The 21,125-nt window shown below is 40.1% G+C and overlaps 1 protein-coding gene across 1 annotated transcript in view; it reads left to right on the top strand.

Annotated features, from left to right (window-relative positions):
* The window catches only part of prkd1 (protein kinase D1), a 56,696-nt gene that overhangs the window by 26,595 nt on the left and 8,976 nt on the right, over positions 1-21,125 (top strand). The window contains exons 3-16 of the mRNA XM_084742170.1: positions 3,001-3,132; positions 3,226-3,395; positions 4,970-4,993; positions 5,233-5,443; positions 6,110-6,187; positions 6,280-6,481; positions 6,575-6,698; positions 8,760-8,837; positions 10,403-10,570; positions 10,815-10,926; positions 13,806-13,858; positions 18,360-18,432; positions 19,131-19,237; positions 20,599-20,760. Of these exons, the coding sequence (XP_084598296.1) occupies positions 3,001-3,132; positions 3,226-3,395; positions 4,970-4,993; positions 5,233-5,443; positions 6,110-6,187; positions 6,280-6,481; positions 6,575-6,698; positions 8,760-8,837; positions 10,403-10,570; positions 10,815-10,926; positions 13,806-13,858; positions 18,360-18,432; positions 19,131-19,237; positions 20,599-20,760 (1,694 nt within the window). The remainder of the gene's footprint in view (positions 1-3,000; positions 3,133-3,225; positions 3,396-4,969; positions 4,994-5,232; positions 5,444-6,109; positions 6,188-6,279; positions 6,482-6,574; positions 6,699-8,759; positions 8,838-10,402; positions 10,571-10,814; positions 10,927-13,805; positions 13,859-18,359; positions 18,433-19,130; positions 19,238-20,598; positions 20,761-21,125) is intronic.

The following is a 21,125-nucleotide window of genomic DNA, read 5'->3' as shown; positions in this document are numbered from 1 at the left end:
GAACAGTCTTCAGGTCGCTGAAACTCAGACAGCGTGTTTGTACAATAGTCCATTTTGCCTGTTCTTGTTGCTTCTTCATATTGTTTAAGCATGTGACGCTGTTGCCAATCCTGTGTTTCCATGGTTACAGTCAGTAACACCTCCTGACCAGCATCATCACATGACAAAAACAGGAAAATGTGGCGGTTTTCTTGTTGGACCAGTATGAGAAAGGAAAGAGTCTGTAGAGCGGGGCTGCAAACAATTGATTATTAATTGGTCAATTATGTTCCTGATTAATTAATTAATATTGTTTGTTTTAAAATGTTGTTAACTGTCATACCGTTAATTTTCATAGAGAAGTAAAAAATATTCACATTTAAGAAGCTGAAATCAGAGAATTTTGACTTTTTTTCTTCATAATACTCAAACCTGTTTATCGATTATCAGAATACTTTTACTTTTTTGGTCTTGGTGCCTATTTTCATATTGTTACATCTTTTTCTTGTGTCTTTTATGTCATTTTTGTCCTGTTTCATCTTTTACACTGTTTTCATCTCATGTCTTTTGCGGCATTTTCATCTTATTACATCTTTTATGTTGTTTTTCTTCTTGTTATGTGTTTTACTTTATGTCTAGTAATTGATTAAGAATCAGTTATAGTAATAAGCTCTAATGTAGAGACCTCAGTAAGCTGCTGCAAACATCCAGCAGCAAGGACATCGTCAGTCATCTGATCAGCTATCTATTAGCCACATCCCTTAATGCTCTCATCAAATAAAGAGAAATATGAAATATCACAAAAATGCAAAAGTACACTGGAGTGGGGCTTTAACGGTGAAATATTCTGGGGTTTGTGAGCTCTGTCAGGTGCTAAAATGTTTACAGGATGTTCAGAGATTTATTAAAACCTCTGTGACTTGTTTTTTCAGCTAGTCGCTGGATGTTGCCATCTCATAATTAAAGTTTAGTCTTCTGCTACACATAGTTATTGAGCTAATCATCTAAAACAGGAATATAATTATTAGCACACCACACACCGCAGCTCCACCACTGCTGGTTCACAGTTTCTCCACCCGCAGTGTTTGTTTTCTGGTTGTGGGTTAACAAGCCAGCAGCGAGCGCTCCTTAACGCTCCTAATTCCACCACACAGAACACACACATAAACACAGGCATTTATATTCAGACAAGGACTACCTAGGAAACCCTCACACACACACACACGCCACACACACACATACACACAAGTCATTTTCTGAAGCATATAATAACAGTTCGGGAGCTTGTTCAGACTTCCAAACGTATGTTGGCCCTCCAAACAAAAGGCATAAACAATAATTTGAATAAATGGAGGTAATTTCCTGCAGCAGAATGTCTAATCAGAGCCGTATTCTACTGGAGGACCACAGCACAGGGCGAGTGTGTGTGTGTGTGTGCGTGTGTGAAAGAAAACGAAAAGGCGAGGGAGATTCAGAAATAACATGCAGAGAGAGAGAAAAAGAGAGCGAATACGATATCCCAAACTACCCATCATGCCTTGCCAAGCCTGCTGGCCAACCAAACAAACACTTGGTCCATCTGCGCCCGCTAAGAGCCTCTCATACCTCCCAAACATTTACAAAATACCCGCTAACAACCCATTCATTACTCTTTGTCTCTGCTGTTCTGTTTATCTCCCTCCCCTCTCTTCTCTCCCTCCATCTCTGGCGAGTTAAAGGAGAACTCAGATTTTATTCTGTATTTTTCTTCCGGCGAATCCGAACTAACTCTTCAAAACACCAACGTCACACAATAACACAAACAAACTAACAGATTGAGGCAGCGGTAGACCCGCAGCTCCTGTTTTCTGAGAGGTGAAATTACAGTTTTTGTCAAAGGAGTGCGGTTGCTTTGGAGGGAGTGATATTTGGCTCGTGTAACAGCAGTTTCCTGTCAGAAAAGGCTGTCTGACAGCAAGACAAAGCAGTGAAAATATCCTAAATGTAGTGTAAACTTTAAATACAATGCTTAACTTCCTACTAATTCCTTCAAACTGCCGCCCAGGCAACTTAACATTTACTTTCATCCTCCATGTTTGAGCACCAAATCTTTTTCCAGACTTTGCAAGTTGTTCTAACATGTAGATTTTCCCAGTCCAGAGCTCATTTTCCCCATTATTCTGACACCACATAAATGCAGCATATGTTGAGAATAATGTGACTAACCTGCAGGAAAGATAAAGGAGCGAGTTTCCCATTTTTAACAGGTGCAACAAAGGTGGCAGATTGTGTGTGGAAACGTTAATGAAGCGCAGTGTTTGCACCCACTCAGTCCTCAGAAGAGTCTAATCAGGCACAAAGAGTGGAAACACCTGTGCTGGCCTGCCATGTGCCTGCAGGGCCTTCAAACAGTAATCAGTTTATTTGGGAAATTTGGCATCAAATTTGCAAAAGATTTTCATAGAAAGACATTTATATTTCTTAATGTTTGGTATTGTCTCATTAATATCCAAAAATGTAAACAATATCCAGCTGATGAGCTCTTTAGTCACCAGTAAATTATCTTCAGGCTGATCAGATCAGTTTGGATTTCTCTGGTTTGTTTTTCTTGTTGCGTCTGAATTTTGAGAGGGAGGAAACAAATTTCTGAACCTGCTGCATTAGAAACAGGGCTTGAGGCACGAGACGAGACAAAATTTGTGTTTGTTTTCTGAGCTGCTCACACAGGCCGGCCGATTCTCTCGTGTGGTGTTGTGGGTTCGTCAGCAGGAGCTCTCGATGCTGCCAGAGTGCCCAACTGAGTTTTTGTGGAAACAGCTGGAGGATGTTTAGGCTCAGATGGCCATTATGGCGGCCGGCCCAGTCGCCTCCCGATCAGCAGCTGCTCCAGTCAAATTAAATTTGTTTTAAATATTTCATGTGCAGTTCTTCAGCAGAACCATCCACGGGTGTATTATCTTCAGCCTGCTGGGTCAGATAAATGATTGCTTCATTTTGGTTGTTGAATTCACTCGTATCCTGATATTGTTTAATTTTCTGCAGCTTCAGCCACAGTGGAGGACTTCCAGATCCGTCCACACTGTCTGTTCGTCCACTCGTACCGAGCTCCGGCCTTCTGTGACCACTGTGGAGAGATGCTGTGGGGACTCGTACGACAGGGACTCAAATGTGAAGGTACGAACTTACCGATGTAGATTTTGTTGTCCATCAGTTTTTATTTGAGATTCTGAGTAATAACTGTTGCTGCTGTGTGTCTTTGTTTTCCAGGCTGCGGTCTGAACTATCACAAGCGTTGTGCCTTTAAGATCCCCAACAACTGCAGTGGAGTGAGGAGGCGTCGCTCGTCTAACGTCTCCCTGACGGGGGGGCTGGTAAACCTGGGGCGCCCCCTCTCTGCTGAGCCCTCCCCGCCCCACTACACCGACGATGCTTTACTGGTCAGTAGGCTGGGATTCAGACTCATCATACATCCTAAACATGTCTGGGTGACGTGCCTTTTTTAAAGAACCATCATGTGATGTCTGCAGGTAGTCAGGCCAGTTCACTAAGCTCCGCCTGCCTTAGTTACTGTTGCTATGACTCTTCTTCTTCTCAGGCTAGAACTGCACATGTCTGTGACAGATTTACTATCAAAATTCATTGTTATTTTTAAACAATGGGTCCTTGATATCAGACAGAAGTCGACAGAAGAAGCTTCTTAGTTTTAATCATCGATCATCATTTATGCCAGATTTTATTAGTGTGACCAAGCTAATTAACACGAGCGACAGAAACAAGAATCCTGCAAATGGCTCCTCATTTTTTAGGCTACTTGATGGTGCATTTGCTGGTTGTGATGGCAAGCTGATGATCCCTGCTGCACACAAAGGCTCTTTTTTTTGATTGATAGGAAGTTTACCAAACATGAAATACTTGTTTTTTATTCTTAAAATTAGTCAGTTCTGTCCTGTAAAGACACTCTAACTTGAGATAATTTATCTTTCCTCTTTAGATAAAATTGTTTTCTTGAGTTTAAGAAACTTCCCAAAAAAATCATGTTGTAAAAATTGTTCACAGTGAACTATGAACCTGGTTTGTCTTTATTTGGGTTCTTGGAAATTAATGGTTGCAACTGAAAATATTAATTAATTAACCATTATTCACTTTAACAACTTTTGAAATAAACATTTTTTGGTTTCTAAAAGTCAAAAAAAGAAAAAGTTTATCCAAAGAAGAAAAGAAAATTTGCTCAACAAAACATTAGTTGGTAAAAGTTTTTCAAAACTCAAAATCTATTGAAATAAGTTGCCCTGAAATTTGAGTTTTCTCAGCCTTTTTCTTTTACAGTGTGTTAACTTTTTGCAATGAATGAAAGTTACATTAACTGAAAATATTCGAGTTGGCTTAATCATTTTAATTTAACTGCAATCAAAGAGTACTTTAAACACTAACTACATTTAAACTCTCTTCATCTCCAACTTTTAACTTTATCAACTCAAAAAATGTGGGTCTTTTTTTTAGATACTGTTGACTAATTTGGGTTTACAGTGAAGAAGAATAAGAAGAAGAAGAAGAAGAAGAAGAAGAAGAAGAAGAACCTGTTTCTGTCTGTTTTGACTGTCGCATGAAAAAATAACTACATAACTACTACAATAACTACAACTTGCCTGACGGAAAAATAAAATCCATTTTTCTGTTGCAGATGGTCGAGGCGACTGCTTTTGTTCCTTCTTTTTTGAGGTTTCTCTGTTTTTTACAGACACTCAGCAACTTTAACTCCACTTTGCGTAGTTTATTTGCTCCAGTTGATTAACATCCACCTAATTCACCTTTCTTTCCTTTTACACTTCATTTAAAAAGTTTTAAATGAATGAACAATGCTTCACATTGGTTTTATAATTAGATGGAACATGGCTTGTGTGTTGAGTAAAAAGAAAGACATCATCATCATCAGTTATTTTTTTTTTTATATGAACATTAAAACCAAACTCCAACTATTTTTTTTCTTTCTTTTGTTTTCTCTCATGTCCAGTCTCCAGTCAGTCCCAGCATGGAGGTAAGTCGCACCACTTTTTGATACTATAAAAACAAAGTGAGGGTGTTTAAATCTGATATTTGTTTCCTCCATTAATTTTAGTTTCAACTGGTCGATCAGTTTGTTATAATTTTGGGGCTCTGAAAAACAAAACAAAAAAATCAGAGATTAGAAAGATATTTAATTATCATAGCAGTTTGAGTGTTTGGTTTGAGGACAGATTGATGGTTTAAAGTCTTTGTCTCCGCCTCTCCTCACAGCAGAAGAACCAATTAGATTACTTCCCTGGTAGAGAGCGGCGCTCCAGCTCCCAGTCGTACATCGGCCGTCCCATCGTGCTGGACAAGATCTTACTGTCGAAGGTTAAAGTTCCTCACACCTTCCTGATCCACTCGTACACCCGACCCACCGTCTGCCAGCACTGCAAGAAGCTGCTGAAGGGCCTCTTCAGACAGGGCCTGCAGTGTAAAGGTGAGCAGCTTCTTTAAACTTTTACACACATTTGGTGAATGATACTATAACTCTAAAGCCTGTAGTGTCACTGAAGTGTGCACAACAGTCCTCTAAGGAAAAGAGGACTTAATCAACTAAATCAGAGCAAGTAAACATAATCAGACGGGCAAAACGCTCTGAAATGCTTCTGAAACGCTGCTGATGTAAATTGAAGTCGCGTGCATGATGGAGCAAAACTGCAGCGCAGCCGTGACGCAGCGCAGGCAGGTTTGCTGATTTTCGCCATTATTTTATTTTTTTTTTTTTTGCACACTGAAGCGAAAAGCAGGACAGGAAAAGAGCGAAGGGTTTTGAGTATTAACTGCTGAAGCTCCATTGGCTAACAGGCTAACAGCAACATTATGCAACCTTTTTTTACTCTTACTGAAGCCATAACGTAAATTTTCTCCCGACCAGCTTCAGCATGATTTGATCTGATTGGTTGAAGTTAGCCCATGTTAGGTGTGATAGACACATCCAATCACCTGACAAGTGTATTCTAAAAGTACTTACCCTTTTCCAAACAGTTTCTAAGAACAACTTTTCAGATGGTTCTGCAATTTGAACAAGTAACCAACGCAGTGTGAAACAGACTGTAACCTGCTGTGACTAGATCTCTGTCCTCCTTCTGTGTTTCTTCCCCAGACTGTAAATTTAATTGTCATAAACGATGTGCTCCAAAAGTGCCAAACAACTGCCTGGGAGAAGTTTCCAAAAATGGAGGCAAGTTTCAACTCATGCGGATAAATACAAGGACACTCGTTGATGCTCATAGTTCTAATGTCCTCACTTCTGGGTGTGTCTTTGTTTCGCAGAGCTCCTGAGCCCGGGGGCAGAGTCGGACGTTGTCATGGTGGAGGGTTGCCTTGACGACCATGATGTGGACAGGGGCGGTGGCCTGTTGGATGATATGGACGAAGCGCTGACATCAGAGGGGGGTCTTCTGCTGGAGGCGGGGCCAAGTGACCTCTGCGACATGCACGACCCCGACCTGGACGAGTCCAACAGGGCCATCAGGTACACACACACACACACACACACACACATACTGAGAAACACACACACACATGCACACAGATGACAGGCTTTGCTTTGCCCCGCCCCCTGCAGCCCGTCCACCAGTAACAACATCCCTCTGATGCGAGTCGTTCAGTCGGTCAAACACACAAAGAGGAAGAGCAGCAACGTGATGAAGGAGGGCTGGATGGTCCACTACACCAGCAAGGACACTCTGGTACTACACCTGTCTGTCTGTCTGTCCACCTGATGACTTACCTGTCTTGTCTACCTGTCATGATTTTTCTGTTACTTAACATTATTTTTAGCCTTTTTTACTTTGGGTGAATATTATCTGTGAACATGCTTTGTTGATGATTTCTAGTCCACTTTGTCAGATTATTTTATTTATTTCATCTTATTGTTTGTGGTTATCTTTTGTTCGCACATCGGCCGGCCCATCCTCTGTTAGAGCTTTTGTTCTAAATAAAGAAATAAATGTGCTGATAACTAGATGTGACATGAAAATTAGGCATATTATTAATATCAGCAAGATGATTAAATTAGTAACATAAATGGACAGAATGATGATTCTGTCAGATGAGAAAATATTCAAAGAAAAGTTTTTATTTTGACTTTATAGAAACAGTTTCTGCACGTGGTGGTTTAGTGTTGATGCAGATTAATTTTTTGGCAGATCTTCCATCAAAACTGAGACACACTCGAGTTTTTTTTTAAACTAGAGTGTAATAAAATACATATTTGTTTCTGAGGAGGTGTTGCTGCTCTGCAATTCTATTAGCTCTGTGTGAAAGTTGAAACTACACTCAACAAAAATATAAACGCAACACTTTTGTTTTGCTCCCATTTTTCACAAGTTAAAGTAAAAGATCTCAGACTTCGTCTGTGCACCTAAAAGGTTTATTTTTCTCAAATTTTGTTCACAAATCTGTTTGTGTTAGTGAGCATTTTACTTTTTAAAATAATCCATCCACTTGACAGCGTGACAGGTGTGTTTGGACTGGTCACAATAAAAGGACACTCTAAAAATGTGCAGCTTTATCACACAACACAGCCTCACGCAGCAACATTTTCTGAGATTTTCTCTTCATTTTCTTGATCATAAACTGTTATGAGCATCGATAACAGCTCCTAAAAGGGCAGGTGTTGTGCCATGTGCCAATAATATGGTACATGCCAAAGAATTCACCCTGTGCTAAGTGATGGCCTCCTTAGTTAATGTTGCTATGCCTGTCAACCTTTTGCTGAAACATGAGGTCTTTTAGCTAAAAAGTCCTTCTCCAGTGGACTTTTAAATGTTTCCATCTGACACATTTTAAAATAAGAATCCTGTGAAAGTGTCTTATGTGAAATAACCTAACAGCTGTGTACATGATATAATGTTAATGCTAACACACTGAGGCTAAAGTTAGCTGACACCCAGCAAGATGGTGGGATGGGGAAATAGGACAGGTATGTGCGAAAAGGAAATGCAGGGACTAGATCAGTGCAGCAGACCTTGAGACAGGTCATCCAGGCAGACCAGCTGGGTTGTGACCACCCCAGGAAGAGAGCCAAGACAAAAGCTAAGCTAACAAATCTCAAACCTAAGACAGCTAGCCAGAGAGACGAGCTAGCATTAGTTAGGTGGACATGCTAATATTTGCAGCTTACATTTCAGCAGATAAAGACAAAGTTCAATCCATTCCCCACATGTGTGCTCTTGTGTTTCACATTTTTGAGAGACAACAAAAAGACACAGGTATCACTCATCTCAGATCCTTCTGCACACCACTTCAACACGGAGAGACATGCAAAACTTGACAGGCCTGTGACTCCCTAGTGAGGGTTGTTAATCTATGGTTGGACAGTTTGTGAAGTGAAGAGTCAATTGAAGAGACACCACCAAAATCAACTGTAAGAAGGTGAATTAGCAGTGGTAGACTTACCAGAGCATCAGTGCTGCTGAGACATTTACAGACAGATGATGAAGGTACATGTTGCATGTTCCTTCAAATAAATTCATACACATACTTTTTTGCGGCTGATTGTATCTGTGATCTCATTGTTCATGTCACTACCCAAAGCTCATGACCATAAGTGAAGGCTGGAACGTAGAGCAACTGGTAAATCAAGAGCAACGCCTTCCGGCTCAGCTCCCTCTTTACCAGGACTGTCTGGCTCAGCGGACCAATCCGCCTGTCGATCTCATGCTCCATCTTACTGTCACTCATGAACAAGACCCCAAAATACAAGCAACTCACTCCCTTCTTCCCCCTCTTCTTCTCTTATGTTTCAGAGGAAGAGACATTACTGGCGGCTGGACAGTAAATGCATCACACTGTTTCAGAACGACACAGGAAGTAAATATTACAAGGTAAGACTAGCTCCATCTCCATTTCCTTTGAAAAAAAGTCAAAGGACAATCCCAGAGTGCTTTGACTTTTCACTCTTTTTATACATTGTCTTCTTTGTTGGTGCGGAGGAGTTTCTGACACATTTATTAGCAACTGACTTACTGTTGTTACACCTGTTAATCTTTCTGTTCAATGATAATGTAAAAATTCCTTCTAACTTTTGAAACAATGGGTCCTTGATTCTGGACAGAAGTAGACAAAAGCTGTGTCTAATTTCCAGCCAATGGCTGTAGATTTTGTCAGCTGAAAATACAACTGTCACTGGCAGGTTTTATGGTGCCATGCCATTGTTCCGATGGCTCATTATTCCGAAACCCCGATAGTCAGAAAAATATCCCATTGGGCAAAAAGCTATTTGTGAAACAAAAACCAAATTACCATTGATGCAAACCTACATACATAACTAAACTGATGTGTCTTTCTTATTTTAACCAACCGAACATCACTTGACTACGACTGGAACTATGACGAGACATCGTCAGACTAATTTTCACTATGAATCGGTCTGGAACCTCTCGGGTCATTTTCAGTTTCCAAAGGGTGTTATTAACCAGACTAAAATTCCTCTGGACACAGTTGGATAGATCTACAACCAATCAAAGCAACAAAATGTCTGATGTAACTGTGCTCAATCTGCACTCTTTCTCATATTACAGCTAAACAGTCCACTAAAATATGTCTCTTAAAATATTTTAGGTGAGAAATTTGCAATGTACTTACAGAATGTCGACTTCATATATGATCAGCACTGCCTAGTTTAATAGTTTGATCTGAGTTTGGGAACCTGAAGCTTTGAAAATGAAAACTTGAGCTCACACATTCGTCTCGTTCCCAGGCTACAAGAAAATATTAAAAGTTCTTTAGTTTTCAGGATAACGGGCACGTTCTCTCCCAACTCCAACTGGTCTGGTTCTGCTCGAGTTGTCTGTCTGTTAAAAAAGAAGTTTTTCCTCCCCACTGCCGCCTTCATACTTGCTCTTGGTGTGAATTGATGGGTCACTGTAGTTAATATTAATAATGGTTGCAAACCGGTTATAATGCTAACTCAGCAGTATGAAATGATGCAAAATAAAGACTAGAGTTAAAGCAAACAGTTTGCTCTAGTTTAGATGAATTACAATATTAATGCAGAGTCTTAGAGTTTATTCATTTCTTTGTTAGTATTTTGACATTTCTCAAGAAAAGGTTTTGAGGATGAGGGCAAACCAAGTTGAAGCAAAGTTGAGATGTGAAGCTGGTTAGGGATCATGTCCTTTTTGTAGCACCAGTGACTGATACAGTTTGTCTTTGGCAGTCTAAAAGTGGAAAAAAAAAGAAAAAAGTTAAAAGATAACACACTATATTGCCTGTCTTTGTTTGAAGGGATCTGTCTGAGGCACATCATTAGTTTCACATCTACGTACCCCCTCGATGGGAAGACAAATGTGTTAACTGCACCAGGAACAGATTTTTGTCTAGTTCTCAACCTTCCCTGAGAGAGTACTGATATTTTTTCCTTCATCCTCCATCCTGCTTGTCTCTGCAGGAGATCCCTCTGTCAGAGATCTTATCTCTGGAACCGGCTCAGACTTTCTCTCTGCTTCCTGACGGAGCCAACCCTCACTGCTTCGAGATCGCCACGGCGTCACTGGTTTACTACGTCGGAGAGAACCTGCAGAGAGCTGAATCATCTGTGACTGGCAGCAGCATTCTGGTGAATAATATGATGATCTGTTTATAGGCAGTTAGATCAGGTCAGGATGTTAAGCAGCTTCACAGCATCCTCTTCTCCGTCTCCGCCTCCAGAGAGTCCGGCTTAACTCCACCTGCAAGCACTGAGCTGGACTTGTTTTAAAGCTACACTGGATCATAACTGTGACATGTGCAATATGAAGAAAAGTTTGGCCCTCTTTATTAATCACATCAAGTTAATCACTGGTTTTACTGGCTGGTTTCAGGTCAGCGGGGTGGGACAGGATGTGGCTCGGATGTGGGAGATGGCGATCCAGCACGCTCTGATGCCGGCCGTCTCTACAGGAATCTCCCACAGCTCTCACCACAGTGGACACAGTAAGACACTATCATAGGTCACATAAGCCACGTTTCCACCCAAAGCACCTGGACCTTTTAGTCCCAGGAACTACCACCAAACATAACTTCGCATACAAAGAGAAATAAAGTGTCTTATGCCTTAATTTTCAAGAAAGTAAAAGGTTCCTTCAACCTGTTGTTGTCTGAGTGTCTGTTGCTGTCAAAAGACTTGCAAAGATTTGGCAAATTAGTCTGCTGATGCATGAAAAAAGTGTTTTTTTCACATCATGTTTGCGTGCAGCGTTGGTCAGTCATATGTGTTCTTCTGTAACTTCATGCTGATATGCTGAGGCACAATAAAAAAAATAGTTTCGCAGCTGCAGATTTTTAAAAATGGTGTCTGAAATCAAATGCTGTGAGTATTCGACCACAGAGAAATCTTCAGCACTGCAACCCAACCCCAAACTTCCTTTTGGGAAATATTAACCCCCCAAATTCTTCTAAAGGTTCCCAGTCCCTGAGGATAGTTCCTGCGATGGAAATGCATCAATGCAGTTTTAAATCTGTACACGTATTATCAGTGGTGTTTGCCTTTAAATCTGGTTCTTTGTATGATCATTTAGGTTTTGTTTTCATATTTAGATTGTAAAAGGTTTCATCCTGTCTTTGGAAGATAAAGACAGTTTACCCAAATTGACTTGACCTGCTTTATTGGTCCCAAGTAGGAACAAACATTTCTGTTGAGTCCCACAAGGTTTAATTCACACCATTGGATCCCTATGCAGACAACACTCAGCTCTATAAAGCTGTTGATCCTGATGACGTGAGCCTCCTTAATTGTCTTGAAAATTACATTTGAATTGTAGGCATGTTCGTGTGGCTGTATCTTTTTAGACTTTACTATTTTGGGCAGAACATTTGTTTGTTCTTTCCTGTTTTGAGCCTCACAACATGAGCTGAATCAACCAACATTATCTTGCAGTCTGTGCAGTCACAATCATCTCTGCAAAGACATTTACAAAACCCACAGAGACAAGGTATCTCAAGAAAATTACAGTATCAGCCTAAGTTGGTAAAAGTTCATGTGAAGATCCCAAAGTTTTCAAGCATACCAAAAAAGTCAGGCTGAGATTTGGTGATATGTGTGTTAAATAATGCACAAGACTCTGACACTTTCAGCCATCAAAACCATGGAGAGGTGGAATAACATGATACACAATATATGTTTCATGAAACAACATGTTCTTTCTCCCAACTCATCAAATACAGCAGCTTGCTCAGTTGTCTTAACTGGTTAATTCCACCAGTCACAGCATGTTAGCCCCACGGTTTTAATCCATCCTCCACACATCTGCATTTCAGAATAAATTCACCAGGGGAGCGTTTTGCCTGCTTGGTTTTGTTTACTTGCTCAGACTTTGTTGATTTGGTCCTCTTTTGTTGCTCTTTGTGCTTCTACCATGGATAAGCGTGCTACGTAGTTCGATCGTGAGTCTGCACAGGTTCTTTTATTTTGAAAACTGCTGTGCCTGCTGAAGTTTTTCTGTAAGATTCAAACTATGACCCCTCTCTACCCAGTGTCTCCTCCAAGTCCCAAATAAGCCTCATTAATAAATTTTGGTGCATATATTTCCTAAAATAAATAAATAAATAAATGCTTTATATTGCATATGTTAATCTTAAAATTGCCAGAATTTCCTTTAAAGTGTTTTATTTATTTGGGGACCCAAATAAAATATGCTGTGACCCACCTGTGGGTCCCGACCCAGTGTTTGAATGACTGCTGTAACGCCAACTTTACACGTGCAGGGCTCCGTGGTAGCAAGAATAAATCTGCAATGATTGGGTACACTTTCAAAATAAAAGCACAAAACCTACTTTAGGTTTAGGAGAAGATCATGGTTTGGGTTAAAATAAGTATGTTAGTTACATAAGTGGACATAAATTATGTAACTTATATACATTACATAAAATACATATATAACTTAGGTATAAGTTATGTACACAATGTATTTATAAGACATGAAATGAAAATGTTGACCACTGGACATGAACCCCTGGATGAAAGCATTTTTTTGACTCATCCATCCTCTTTATAACACGTCACCTGACTTCAACAGAAATATAAATACTAGAAACGACAGTAGAGGGTACCTACAGCGGCACAGCATGGGGACACTGAGCAAGCCGTCGTATTTGACGTGTTGGGAGTGAGGACATGCTGGATGATACTGTCAGAGGAACGAGGAAATGAAATGAGAAGTGGATGTCGAGAAGGCAAAGACTGCCCTGTCAAACGCAGGCTTCACTTTCATCGCACTTGAGACTCTGTCAGGAATGAAACTGGACAAATGTAAATGTCATCATATTGCCTGTGAAAGGGACAAATTTTCCAAGCTCAGGTATTAATAATGTTCACGTTGCCGCTGAATTCTCCTGCAGACTCTCAGATCCCCTCAGGGCCATCGACGCCCACACAAAACCCATCAGAGATATTTCAGACCTTCACTGACGTCAAACTGATCATGACTAACACTTCACTGTGGTCTCAGTGCCTTCTGACTGACTGTGTGTCCACCTGAGGGGATAAAACACTAAAATAATACAGTGTCTCCACTGACAGAAGGCTGCAGGCTGCAGATTTATAACACTTATTATTAATACACACAGTAAATATGCCGCTCAGACAGAGTAAATACACAGGTTAATATACTTAACAGAAGCTACTGGGAGCATATTTATTATCCAAAACCGTTTTTAAGGGTGACATTTAATTAGTTTGCACATTTTTTATTCTAAAATATTATGTGTCATTTGGAGTTAAAAGCTTAATTCTTAATATCTTTGATTATGTGTGTTTCTTTAACGATGATTCATTCTGACTGTTTTAACTCATCATTTTTGTGTTTCGTCAACAGAGGAAATTTCTATCAGTATTTCTGTCTCCAACTGCCAGATCCAAGAGAACGTGGTGAGAAAACACACACGCGCGCGCGCACACACACACACGCACACACACACACACACAGAGGTGTAGTGGTGTATATGCAGGTATATAACTATGTCTGCCATCTGTCATCTCTCCCCAGCATGAGGATTTACCACATATCTAACTAAAAATAGCCAGTGATATGTTTCACTGTTGTTCAGTGCTGTAAGAAGTATTTACATCATTTAAATAAGTTAAAGTACTGATACCACAGTGCAAAAATACTTAAAGTAAAAGTCAAAGATGTTATGAAAGTACAAAACTAAAAATATGTAAGTATTTTAGGCGAAATGTACTTAAAAGGAGGTTTTTGAGGAGTGGTTGTATGAGGTTCTTCTCCATAGTCAGTTTATTACAGTCGATGGTACATATTCACCATAGCTTCATTTCTATCAGCTTATTTAATGTCACACCATTTATTTCTGTCCAGAGTTGCATTAATTTTTCACTCAGATCTTGTATTGATGATGGAGAGTCGGACCGCTGTGTAAAATCTCCTCCAGCTCATCCCAAAGATTCTCAGTGGGGTTCAGGTCTGGACTCTGTGGTGGACAGTCCATTATGTCTCCTGCTCCCTGAACCTCTTTCACAGTTTGAGCCTGATGAATCCTGACATTATCATCTTGGAATATGTCCGTGTCATCAGGGAAGAAAAAAATCCATTGATGTAAAAACCTGATCATTCAGTATATTCAGGTAGTGAGCTGACATCATAACGATGCTGAACCTCGACCTGAGCAACTGAAGCAACCCCAGATCATAACACTGCCTCCACAGGCTGGTACTGTAGACGCTAAGCATGATGGGAGCATCACTTCATCTGCCTCTCTTCTTACCCTGATGCCCCCATCACTCTGGAACAGGGTAAATCTGGACTCATCAGACCACATGACCTTTTTCCATTGATCCACAGTCCAATCTTTATGTTCACTAACAAACTGAAACCTTTTTTTCTGATTATCTTCACTGATAAGTGGTTTTCTTAAGGCTACACAGCTGTTTAGTCCCAATCCCTTCAGTTTTCTTCACACTGTGTGGAAATGTTCTTACTTTCACTATTAAGCATAGCTGTGAGCTCTACTGTTGATTTTTTATGAAAAAAGCTGTCTGAAAGCAAGGTAAAATGATGAAAATATTATAAATTTAGCATATAGTTAACTTATATGGATATTTTTAGGTGTCGTTTTTCTGCTGACCCTGACAACAGCAGCACATTGCTTAGCTTCCTACACCGGCTGCTTCTCCAAACTGGGGGCATGTCAACCACCATCTACTGTAGGTGATACACTGACTATGGAGTAATGGCTGTATAGTACCTCATACATTCCCACATCAGAAAACCCAAACTACCCTGTTAACTTTCTGTCATGAGTTTATGATCATGATAAACGTCTACATCCTCTGTGCACAGCTCCTCCTGCTTTCTCTCACTTTTGATTGATTTGCATTTGAAGACTTGCAGGAGATGTGACAGAGTTTGAGGTCAACGTGCATCAAACACTCTGTACATTTACATCATAAAGATTTACATAAAGCTCAGATGTCTGCAAACTCTATTCATGCAAATGTAACCGCAGAGAACATCGAGTCCCAGCTCCATGCAGACGTGCTCACCTCGCCGTCTCCAAGGTGAGCACGTCTTCAAGCACCTCAAATGGAGATTACTGTGATTACTCACTCAGCCAAACGGTTTCCATGGTGACGGATGGTAATTAGGCAGCGAGCTCGGGGAAGGGGGAGGAGGTTTATAATATTGTATTTCTGTCCTCTTTGCTTGAGGTGTGATATTAGGCTGTCAGCTAACAGGGGAGAAAAGGGAGACGTGATTGCAGACAAGGAGAAAATATTTAGCAGTTTTGGTGTCAAAGCTGTGGCAGATCACTGACGCCATGTAGTTACACTCAGGGAGGCGCACAGTAGGCTCCCTTGTACAAAACCCCGCTCTGAAAAGTCCTCCACCAGGTGATGAATTGACGCAGTTCACTTTTTTGTTGAACCCACTTTCTGTCAACCAGCCTCACCTTCCTCCGCTTCACTTTTCCATCACAGGGAACTGAACAGCTTGAGACCTGAGGTTTTCATTTTCAACCAAGACTTTTAAGGCTTTGTTCAGACTGCAGGTAAATCAGATCTTTAAAACAGACTGTCACAATTATTTTAAAGTGATCGGATCAGATTTGTGTGTCCAGATATCACCAACCCACCTGCATCATAATGTGGTAATGATATAGATGTCAGTAACCATGTACACTACGTCCTATATCTCTTGATAGATTGTCTTGTTCCGGTTGGTTCCTTCCAGCTTTACCTCTACATATGTTTTCCCCCATAGTTTGTGACAGCAGACAATTTATTTCAAAGTCTGTCCTGCATGGATCCAGTTTTAAACCAGAGAAAATAGAACCAGAACCGACCCGTTACTCGCAATTATTTCCAAGTAAAATATGCACTTGCCCAGAATCATGAACATAAGCCTTTTGACATTGATTAAACACACAATAAACAGTCACCACTCCTGCAGCTGTTGATGTGTTTCCATAGTGACAACAAGCTTAGCTTACGACTATCAAAAGCTAATAACTTTAGAAACTTTAAACAACCAGCAACGCCACTGACACTGTCTTTGAGAGCACCAAAATCCATGTCAAACTTGGCCTTTAACAATGTTTTGTCCACAGTTTGCAGCTGCTCTGGTTGCCACAGTCCAGACCATTGAATCCACCCACTTCACAGAGTTGACTGATTCTGGTCTGGCACTGTAACATTAAACAGTGATATCTCAGTTGTGATTGGTCTAATCAGCACTGATGTCAAGCTGTGCACCAGAACTGAGGAAGAGTATTACGATACATGTATACAAATCAAGTCCCTTACAGAAATGACTGCAGGCAATGGGCCTCATGCATGAATTGTTCATATGCACAGATTTGATCTTAAATTATTTTTGCGTGCAAACTTTTAAAAATTTTGTGGCATTCATCAATACTGTCAGTCAAAATGTTAGAGTGCCCATGACTACTTGTAAGCTAATATGCACGAAAGTCACCTCACAGACACCATGGACACGTGAGCTTCACAAAATTCTCCAATTGTTTCCATTCGCTAATTGCAAATTTCCTGTCAGGTGCATTCAATTGAAGATTGAACACAAGACATCAGAAAACATTCATGCAAGAGGCCAGATTGTCTGGACTCTTGCATGAATGGTCTGATCAAAATCACATTTCAAACCACCTCCAAACATGGATCCGATTGATACGAATACAGTCTGGAGATGCCAAACAACAGATGTGGGCTAACAGTCTGAACAAGGTCTTAAAGCTTTAGGCAAATCTGCATATTTCCAGTGTGGTTTTAAGACCTGAGACAGATGAAATTTGTGTTTCTGGGAACAATTGAAGAGGCTGTGAGTCCTCTGCAGCGGCCGTGAGTTCGACTTCCACCTGCAGTCCTTTGCTGCATGTATTTCCTCCACTCTTTCTCACTCTTTCCTGTCATTTCTTCAGTTGTCCTACAAATCAAAGGTGTAACCCCCCATCCAAAGATATGTCTTTTTTAAAAAGAAGACAGGATAACAGCTCCCCAAAAGTGAATCTCAGTCGCCCCCTGGTGGCTGGCTGCAGTATAAGTCATAAATCCTGCCTCCCAGTGTTAATAGTTAGCACATGGGTTAAACTAAAACATCAAAGTACTCGTCAAAAAAAAAAAAATCTTCCCAAAGATGGTTTCTGTCATTTTAGGTAGTTCTGATCACACTTATGTTGTTTCTCCTCAGTTTGATTTTAGTTTGTTGTTTGATGATATAAAAGCAGGGCTTTATGCTGTGATTGACAGCTGAGCTCGGCTCACCATTGAGTCAGCTGTCTGTGTGGGCGGGACCTCGATACCGCAGCTCCAACACTGGTCACTACTGCACAGACTCTCACTCCAAATGACGTCACCGGCGCAAAAAAAAAAAAAAAAGATGGCAGCGCTCGTATCCCTGATATTTTGGCTTAATTTTTGTACAGTTGGAGGAAGTGGAAATGTCCATCTTTATTTACCGTCATTGGTCCAGACATTCTAAAATCCATCTGGACATGCAAAAAAAAAAAAAAAATTGGGCTGGCAGTCTTCTGGCTTTAGGTGCATCTGCACATTTTCAGAGAAGTTTTAAAACCTGAGACATGGACTTCATGTTCATCTCCATTGTTGCCCGGGCTTCTTGTATCACTGCCATCCATCGTCTGTCAGAAAGACCGAGGCTGGTGGCTGGAAGGCGTCATAAAAACACACTCAAGACTGGACCTCGTAGGGCTCAGGGGGATTTGACCTCGCTGGCCCTGGAGCAGGTGCTCAACTCTCCTGGATCCTTCAGCAGCAGGTTCAGTGTCTCCACAGGCGATCTTAGTGATTTCCTTTAGTTCAGAGCCTCTACTTGACTCTTTTCTTGAATCATATCAAATGATTCATGTGAACTCAGAACTGTTCTTCTGTTTTTCAGGATATCAACTCTGTGTATCAGATCTTTCCAGATGAGGTTCTTGGCTCGGGACAGTTCGGCATTGTTTATGGAGGTAAAACACACCTGCACCAAGTGAAGACAGACACACACCATCGTTAAACACTAATGAAAACTATGTCTACAAGTAGCATCATTCAGTTATTCACCAGACAGAACACTTTAAAGCTGCAATAACTAATGTGTTTGATCACTTCAGGGCACAGGAGACTTTTTGACAATAAACTGGAAGTATTATGTTCTTTTCTTTGTGCATATATTAAGATAAAATAATAACATAAAAATCTGCACAGGTGAGATTAAAAAACATCTGAGGCTTGTAACTGGAAGTGAAAGTAATATTTAGAAAATAAAGAAAAATACTTTCCCCAAATATCTGGATAGGAAACTAATATTTTGAGAATGAAGTTTCAATATATTGTAGTTTACTTTTTTCTCAAATTATAGTTTACTTCACAAAAAATCACACGCTTGTCACAGGCCAGGAAGGGTATGAAATACTGTTATCTGAAAAGTAACTAGTAACTTAAGCTGTCAAGTACATGTAGTGGACTAAAAGCTGCAGTACTTGCCTCTGAGTTGTAGTGGAATAGCAGTATGGTTGCATAAGATTGAAATACTTTTCTAAGAAATGTACAAATACCCTGAATTTGTCCCAAAGTACGGAACTTGAGTAAATGTACGCAGTTACATTTGACCATTGGAAACAGCTGAGTGTGTGTATGATGTTGACGTTTGTGTGATTACATGCAGGTAAACACAGGAAGTCCGGCCGAGACGTCGCCATCAAGATCATCGACAAACTCCGTTTCCCAACCAAACAGGAGAGTCAGCTGCGCAACGAGGTGGCCATCCTGCAGGTACACACACTCACACACACTCACACACACACTCACACACAGCGGTGCTGCTCAGGAGCCTGTTGGCAGTGAGTGAGACTTCCTGTCGTGAACGACTTAATTACCGTGGCAACACCGTAGGGGTGTGACATCCTGTAATATTCCAGCGCTGCTCAACCTGCAGACGCTGCTGCTGCAACACACACCTGCACATAAAACACTGTTCACTACACTTCAGCTCCGCTCTCTTCTGCTGGGAATATTATATTAATATGACAGTTTCATTTCATTTCTTCAGGTTGCAGTTCACTTTAATATCAGTTGTTTTCACAGACATGTTACACGTTACAGAATCCAAATCTGTACTGAAGATGCTGCCATTTTTAAAATGAGAAAATGACTTTATTTAAAAAAATGTTCCTCTTCATCTGCAGGCTGCAGTGGTGCAAAGAAATGCCTTAATAAATTTGCTCAGTTTTTTTCTGTCAATTTTTAGGGAATTTACTTTACTGGAGTATTTTCATTTTATGCAAATATTGCACTTTTCACATACTTTTATATTGTATTCAATATCGTGCATGTGCAATATTACTTTTCATTTTTTTCTCACGTTTTTTACTTGACTTATATTTTTATTATTCCATTGGGAACCGCAATTTACTCCTTATTCAATTTATATTACAATTAATCTTATGGATATGAAGGGCTGAAATGAAAACAAAACTAAAGAAAGAAATGAATAAATTACTCAATAAACTAAATTAATATGCCATGAAATGCACTAAAATTGAAAGTCAAAATAAATGTAGGCTTTAATTAATTTGTAAAATGTGATATAAATTGATATTTCTGTTTTAATCTGCTCCTGTATTTATTTATGTTTGTATTAATTTCCCTTTGTTTACTATCCTATTTAATGTTTTATTTATTCATTTTTAGATGTATTTATTTAGTCTTCTAAGAGGACTGTTGGCTAACTGAGCAAACTGCATTTCTGTTCCATTAAACAAATGATAAAGATATATAAAAAGGCAAAGGGAAAATAAATACATAGAAAAATAGATCAAATGGAAAATTAAATGAGAAAGTAAATAAAAAGTTAATAGAAAGGTAAACTAATACAGAAGAAAATTTCAACAGAAATGTCAGTTCATGAATGTGTACATAATATTTTAGATGCATTTAACTGTATTTATTTAATAATTAATTCCTTTTTTTATGTATTTTTGTTCATATTTTGCGTATTTGAAGTGGAATAATCACAGACAGAATAAATAGCATTTTAAATCCTGATCTCGACCCTCATGAGGCTTTATGCAGCAGCAGCTGGCAGATCTTTAGATGAAGATGACTTCGTCTCCTCCTCCTCCTCCTCCCTGTAGAGTTTGCACCACCCGGGCGTGGTCAACCTGGACTGCATGTTTGAGACACCGGAGAGAGTGTTCGTCGTCATGGAGAAGCTCCACGGAGACATGCTGGAGATGATCCTGTCCAGCGAGAAGGGACGGCTGCCTGAGAGGATCACCAAGTTCCTGGTCACACAGGTGACACACACACACACACACACACACACACATACACACACACTGTGTCTCCATCTTTGTTTCCTCAGCTTCATGTGAATCAGAGTTGGTCCTCCTCCAGTCCAGCAGGAGGTGGTGATGCACCTGAAGCTGTTTGATAACTGACAAAAACACCAGAAGAAGAAGAAGAAGGAGGGGCTCATGTTTATGAACTACAGTACTAGAAGTCTGACAAAAATGTTCTCGCCTCCACAGACTCACACCACTCCCTTGTAGATCATTCAGGGATAACAGTCAGAAATGATTTGAACAGAAACAATCTAAATGTCCTCACACAGTGGATGAAACCTGTTGAATATGATTCTGATGTGACCTTTCCTCTTGAA

This window comes from Lutjanus erythropterus, chromosome 18 (genome assembly GCF_056507025.1).
Source record: "Lutjanus erythropterus isolate fLutEry1 chromosome 18, fLutEry1.hap2, whole genome shotgun sequence".
In the NCBI taxonomy this organism is placed as follows: Eukaryota; Metazoa; Chordata; class Actinopteri; order Lutjaniformes; family Lutjanidae; genus Lutjanus; species Lutjanus erythropterus.
The sequence above is the reverse complement of the archived record's forward strand: the minus strand, read 5'-3'. Positions and strand labels throughout refer to the sequence as shown.